We start from the raw sequence: 7,396 nt of genomic DNA on the forward strand, positions 1-7,396 counted from the left end.
GATGAGATTGAAATTTTGAAATTTAAAGAAGATAACATTGTACATACTATAACAGAAGACTGAATTCGTTGAACTACTCCAGGCTTCAAAGCAATACCTGTACTTATATAGTTATTAATTAGTAAATTAAAATAATGGCATTGTGAACTATTTGCAAGATCTGCTGCTGATAGAAGACAAACACTGCAAAGTGAATACAGGTATAATGCACTGCTTTTACCTTTAAAGAGGAAAAGATGTAATGCACTCAAAGATCATTTAACATATGCACAAAAAACTACCACTCTGATGCTATTGGCAATGAATTTAGAAGTGAACCTAATCAAAACTTATTATTATGACTTAACTGATCATAATACCACAAAGCTTCCTGAAAACATGCGTGAAACAGATAAGTAGAAGGCTATAAACCATATCATATGTATACTACAATAAACATGATCAAGATTCAGTTATCATCTAAACTTACATAGATTTCACATTATTTTATTCCTTAAAAGAAATGACTACTTGCTGGATACGCAATTAGTAGTGAATAAAAAGGAACAGAAGGATGTAGATGTTGAACTACATCAAAGAACACTTTCAGAGGTCAAATTCTGTTCCTATGGGAAATTCTCTTTTTTCCCTCTTTATAAAAAAAAGTTGTTCCTGTGAAGCATATCTGTTAAACATACAACTTAATACGAAAGCTAAGAATATGTTATTAAAGCATATAGCCAATTCAAGCAATACATAAATCACATTATAGTCATTGATCACCTAAAACTAAAATCCTCAACTATAAATGCAATTTTGGGATTGCACCTAAGTTCACTCTACGAATAACATTGTGATTAGCTTGGGCATGGGAATGGGTTAGACAAGAAGGACATAAGCACAACTACTTATTGGTTCTAAACTCAGTTGGTTAAGGCTATCAACAATAATTTGCTCATTAATCATGCACTCAGTTGAGACTAACCGAATGGATGCTTAAGGGCATTCATCACCCAAGGAATCACATATCTTAGCACTTCAACTAGAAATCATATTGTACGGCAGTGACACCTAATGAATAGTCTGCTGGAGGATTCAAGTTCAGCAACCTTGAGACCCAACATATGCACATACTACATAGCAGTGTTATCATATTCAAGGCACAATGTGAGGCGCAAGTCCCTTTACGTGCACAAGCGCAAAGCACAATGCAATGCACACGGCCAAGTGAAGCGAGGCACACACCGCACACATAATTTTTCAAGATAGATAATCAAGCACGAAAGAACATGTGCATGAATTTCCACATAAAACCTATGTCAACGTGACTCATATCTATTACCAAATCACAAAATAATGTCTTAATTTATAATGCTAACACATCCAACGAGAGTGTCAATGAACTTCATAAGTTTCCATATCAAAAGTCAAACCAAGACTAATATCAAACAAAATTAAATAGTAAATGAGGATCATTTAGGATCCTCAATCTGGCTATTAAAATACCTAATGGGCTTATTTTGCTTTTTTGGAATATGTACATCGGGTATAAAATCCGTTTAAATTATTAAAGAACAGTAATATACAACAGCTATGTCTTGCATATGGCCTACGCTTTGCAAAAGGACCTTGTCAGGTGCAAAAAGGCGCTACTGCATCAGATACCAGGCGCTTCGCCACATCCCCACATTGCAAGGCACATGAGGCACAGTGAAGCGGACGGCTTTGATAACACTGCTACATAGTCTAATGAGAGTGCCTATCAAGAACATAGCATAACCACATTTGATGGGGAAAAGAGAGAACTGAAGAATTTCTAGGTGATACTCAAGCAAGGACACCACGAATACCCATGTTAAGCATCATTTTCTACCAAAAGAAGCCCTAGTGTACTATCGTCTCCTCCATTCCCGAGAGAATGTTGTACACCCGACTCTTCCCTTCATTTAAAATCATGAGAAGGCTGTTCTATGCTTTGGGTCACTCACGATAACTAGCTCTTCTATATGGGAAATTGAATTTCTGAAGAGACGTATTGCCAATTACCTCTCTCTGAGAAATCACCTCAAAAGTTTGGATCCAAGTTCTCGACATCTTATAAAGCAGGTGAGGATTCGTGTACACCATGGTGCCCAAACATTAATACTGCATAATCATAAAGAAAAGAGCAGAGAACCTAACACAAATAACACTAAAGAGATGAAATCAAATAATGAACATTAGGGACATACACATTTTGAGCAGTTAAAGCATGACACTTACCTACCCCAAAACCATGACCTATACCAACTCCACATCCAATACCAGCTTGAATGTTCTTCATTCCTACCTTCCTTAGCTGAATGACAAGAGCAGAAAACATTTAGGTTTAATGTTCCTTAAGTAATGAACTCAAAACTCAGAAAATAAGTGAATGTCCTTACAGCACCATTAACATGTTTCCCAACACCAGAAAAAGCATCTGTTGCACCTCGGGTGGCACTCATTACTTGCTGCAGCATTGGTATTGCACCTGATAATCACAAGAAAAATGAAGGGGATTACTAGACAATTAAAAAAGAAATTTTAAATATAGTGCTTAAAAAGCATTAGCAAAATAAGCGTTTGGTAGCTTCCCATGGTTCAAATTAGAAGATAAGATAACAAAGTACTAAGGATTGTAGTAGAGAAAATAAAGAACACAGCTTGAGAGTAAAACAAAAAATCGGGGCAATTTTAACAACATAGATATGTCAAAATTAAACTTATATTATTAATAATATCCTGACTTATATTAATAGTAATGTCCTATGAACTTTTTTATTTCAACGAAAAGTATTCTGATATTGTAATTGTTACATTAGTTTTTGGTAAAAGCCGAAAGAAACTTTTAAAGATAGTTTTCTCAAAACTTGCCAAGAATTGCTACAAAAGGAGAATTCCGGGGCGGCGGCAAACAGGCAAGTAAAAGTGGTTAAGATTCTTTAGAATTTCTTGCAGAATATTAAAATTATTACAGGTAAGAATGAAATATAAACCTCAATACATCCTTGACCGCAAACTACAATCAAGGTTGTACAGAATCATTATACTAATCAAAAGAGTGGCTCAGGAAAGAAAACACCAGCAACTCAAGGATCTTGATTAGTTCATAGTTCTATCAAAATGCAATGTCCAAATATATATACAATATTTACCAACATATTGAATGGTTAAAATAAATCATGGTTACAAATCCAAATAACACTTCTGATCACCAACAATTTTTGAAATCACTGAAAAATCCTATCCATAAGATAGTAGTCAACTTTTCATTCAAAAAGCCAGAGTGGCGCCTCATAAATTAAGATGAAGCATTCCCTACTGACAAGACAAATGGTCGGGACCAAATAATGCCTAAGACAGGCATGGTCCAGATCCCAATTCTAAAAAGAGCTCTACTCTTCCCAAGTTATAAGAAGATTGGTGCCGAGGTTGAATTTCTTTTGCCATCCTAAAATCATTCCTACAGCCAATCTAAGCACTAAGGCGTCAGCCATCTGGAACATAGGTTGCCATATAGCTAACAGAAGCGTCATACAATGCTGTAACAATATTGTGTATGACGCATGTTTCCTAAACCAACATAGGTACACAATACAAGCACCACAATTTAAAAGGCCATATTAAGGAAGAAAAGATGCATAGAATCATAATCTACAAAACTAAGAATAAATAAACCATAAAATGGTTGTTACAGATTCCGATAACTAAATCAAGCGTGCTCTCAGACACAGACGTAATGTGGGGTCCATAGTCCCACATTGGCTAAATGGGGGGAGACAATTGTGGATTTAGAAGTGAATTTGTGTTCGCTCCCTCCAACAACTAGCTTTCAATGGTGAGTTCTCTTAGGCCTAAGACCATCTCCAACCGGCCTCTATATCTCCAAAATCTCCAAATTTGGAGAGTGGAACCTCTCCAACCACTCTCCAAATTTGGAGATCTCCAAATTTGACCCTCCAAATTTGGAGGGTGAGGAGAAAAAATGGAGGGTCTCTCCATAACACTATTCATGGTTTATTAATTATAATTTTGTCATTTTTAACTATTTGATTTCTTAAAAATTACCACTTTGCCATCCTTCTTAGTAATTTAAATTAAATGTTTAATTTCAAATAAATAAATATAGTTAAAAAATTATTAATCTAATATTTGAAATCATTATATATTTGGAAAGGGCTCGTTGAGATCTTTAAAATGAAACTAAGATTAATTTATTTTAGTATTATTATAAAATTATTAATTTTTAAATTAAATAAATAAGTATCCGACATGAAATTTTAAATACGGGGATCTATTTTAAAACTCTCATCGACACCTTTATAATGTTATAAATTTTTTTACCAAATAAATTATTAACAATAAAATTATTAACGTAAACTATATCCAACATTATTTAATTTATATGGCTTTTTTAAGAAAAAAATAAAAAGAAAAACATTTGGAGAGTGTGGGTTGGAGCAACCCTCCAAATTTCACCCTCCAAATTTCACCCTCCAAATTGGAATATTCCTAGAATATTCCAATTTGGAGGGTGAAATTTGGAGGGTATGGTTGGAGATGCCCTTACACCTTAGAGCTAAGAAGATAGCTAAACATGCTTTCTGAAACTGCAAAATTTCTCCTTAAACTAGGTATATACCTAACGCACGCAAATTGTTTGTTAAAATGCCCAACAGAGGAAACGCAACCAAAAGGGTCAAAAATTCAAAAGACAAGCATGTATCCCTACATGGGAAATTAGAATGTCTACTGTGTGAGTCCTACCCCTCATTCTCTTTGAAAAATCCCCCAAAACCGAGATAAAGCAATTGAAGAAATAAAATCAAAATTTGAACAAGTAGAGAGAGAGAGAGAGAGAGAGAGATTACCCCAGTAAATGGGAGTACCAGCGCCGATTCCAATCCCACAACCGACGCCAAATCCAGTAAAGACCTTGAGAACCTTGAAGCTGAAGGGATTCTCCATTGGAAAACCCAAGCTTCGTCTTGTATCTACGAGCATGGAGTTTGCCCTTGGATTCCCCATTATAAAATGAGAAGAAATGCGGAGCCCTCTTCAAATTTCGACCTGGTGGGCATTAAATCACCTGAAAAGCTTAAAATATCAGTTTTTTTAGGGGCATGTTTCGCTACTACTTATTTTATGATTCTTTATCGACTAAATAGCATTTATTTACCCTATTATTTCATCTACTTTTCACTTACCTAGCTATCTCCACTTGTATTTGGTAGTAATAAAATACCTTAAAGTTTTTCAAACTTACACTTATGCATCCAGATTTGTTTTCGATGACACTTATATACCATATACCATAAAGTTATTAAAATTAACACGTAAATACCGTAAACTTTTCAAATCTTGCACTTAAATACCCTAAAGTTTTAAAATTGCACTTAAATACCCTCAAGTTTGCATATTTGAGGGTGTTTTTGTGAAAGTCTTAAAAACTTTAGGATATTTAAAAACCTTAGGGTATTTAAGTGTCGCCAAAAAAATAGAGGGTATATAAGTGCACTTTAAAAAACTTTAGGATATTCTTTTACTACCAAATACAAGTTAGGGTACATAAGTGAAAAATAGGAGAAACAATAGGGTATTAAGTGCGATGTAGCCTTCTTCATAAGTTACTTATTACTTATTTTTACTTATTTTGTTTATAGGGTAAGATAGTCTTTTATTAGCAATAAGTAAATCTAATTATAAGTATTCAAAAAATAAGTTAGAGAATCTCAACTTATTTTTTTCCCTACTTATAAATTAAAAATAAGTAGTATGTAAATATTTATCAAATGTGATTTTGGCACTATATAAGTAAAGGGATACTTATCATACTTATCATATCATACTCCTTTTAAAAGCACGAGTTTGATAAAATCTTTCGTTTGACAAAAATACCATTGGAATTCAAATACTCATCCGTTAAGTGAGAATAAGTTGATAAATTGATTGACTCTCTTTAAAAGTGGGAATTGTAAAAATCTTTCTATGGATACTTTTGAGTTCTTGAGCCAAAATATATCCATTAATTCTCTATCCTATTTTTATTTTCTACCGATACTTTTGAGTTATCGAGCCAAAATATATCCATCAATTCTCTATCCTATATTCATCATTAAATCGTATGCTAACTCAAACAGAGTAGCAAACACCGTACATACAACATTAACCAAAACTTTATAGTAAACAGTGAATGATCATAAACAAGCTGACATGCTGAATTGGTGCTAGAGACAACTCATATGCAAACATCAGAAAGTAGAATATTGCAAGGCAGGGAAAAGTCGAACTGTCTGCATTACATAATCTGCAATCTCAATTAAACATGTAGCTAATCAATCACCAGGAAGATAACAATGCAATGAGATTCTACTTGATCATCATTACCACAAGATGTTATTCACAAATATTGCAATATCATGAATAAATTCCCTAATACATGTCATGGACAAAGACATCAATATCACAAGATGCCAAGGATCCCTTGTTGGACAAAAGTGTTTGGACGAAATCTTCTGGCACCTCTCTCAATACAAGTAATTACTATTGATCAAACATCTTCAATACCGTAAAAAAAAATCCTCTCTCATTACTGTTTGACACTTCGACTCCTCAAAAGTCCCAAAGCCTGCATATTTGATCCAGTTTTTGGTCTAACATCTCTCTTTATCTTTTTTTTTTCTTTTTAATAGAATTATGTTTTGATGATCTATATGATGTTGTTGATCAAATGGAAAATCTAGACATCAAAGAGGTGTTGAATTGTCTCCCTTGAAAGATCGTTTATTCTTAGACTCAGCGCGCCATGGATCACTACATGAAGCACGAGTGCCTCCTTGAGGAAGTTCAAGTCCTTTTCCCCTTTGCATAGATATAAATATATGAAGAAAAACACTTTTTTATTTTGGGAGAAATGTGAATAATTTGGAGGATATGATATTGAAGTAAACAATGAGTTAGAGAACTCGATCTCGAATTGTGACGTTCCTGAATCTGCCTTATCGATGTATGGAGAAACTATCAGAAAATTCAGAGATATCCTTTAAAAAATCAAAGACTAGCAAAAGATACAAATGGTGAGTTCGTCCTAATTCAAATCCATTCATTTATGATTTATTTTGAATTTCCTCTTTTATTATTATTAGCATCTGACATAGGGAAATGAACTTATTATTATTATGTTTCAAGATGGGTAAGATCTGAACCCGACATTGATGTTGAAATTTCTTGGCATTGGCTGCTATAAATTTAAGGGAACAAGTGAATAAATTTTTTGGTTGTAAATTATTTTGATTGCCTTTTAATTTTAATGTCGATTTTCTCTTTCCTTTAGATTTCGGATGGAGATATATTTTATAATTACAAGTAATAAGTGATCCTTCAGAGCAGTCATTTA

At 33.7% G+C, this 7,396-nt stretch overlaps 1 protein-coding gene across 2 annotated transcripts in view; it reads right to left on the reverse strand.

The window, feature by feature from the left end:
* The window catches only part of LOC109839146, a 12,596-nt gene extending 7,348 nt beyond the window's left edge, over positions 1-5,248 (reverse strand). The window contains exons 1-5 of one of the 2 annotated variants that reach the window (XM_020407576.1): positions 5,208-5,248; positions 4,872-5,089; positions 2,403-2,491; positions 2,242-2,317; positions 48-97 (exon numbers count right to left, since the gene is read on the reverse strand). In XM_020407576.1, the coding sequence (XP_020263165.1) occupies positions 48-97; positions 2,242-2,317; positions 2,403-2,491; positions 4,872-5,028 (372 nt within the window). In that variant the 5' untranslated portion in view covers positions 5,029-5,089; positions 5,208-5,248. Of the gene's footprint in view, positions 1-47; positions 98-2,241; positions 2,318-2,402; positions 2,492-4,871; positions 5,142-5,207 lie in introns of those variants that run through there. The other variant, XM_020407575.1, reaches the window with a different exon arrangement.

This window comes from Asparagus officinalis, chromosome 4, assembly GCF_001876935.1.
Source record: "Asparagus officinalis chromosome 4, Aspof.V1, whole genome shotgun sequence".
NCBI lineage: Eukaryota > Viridiplantae > Streptophyta > Magnoliopsida > Asparagales > Asparagaceae > Asparagus > Asparagus officinalis.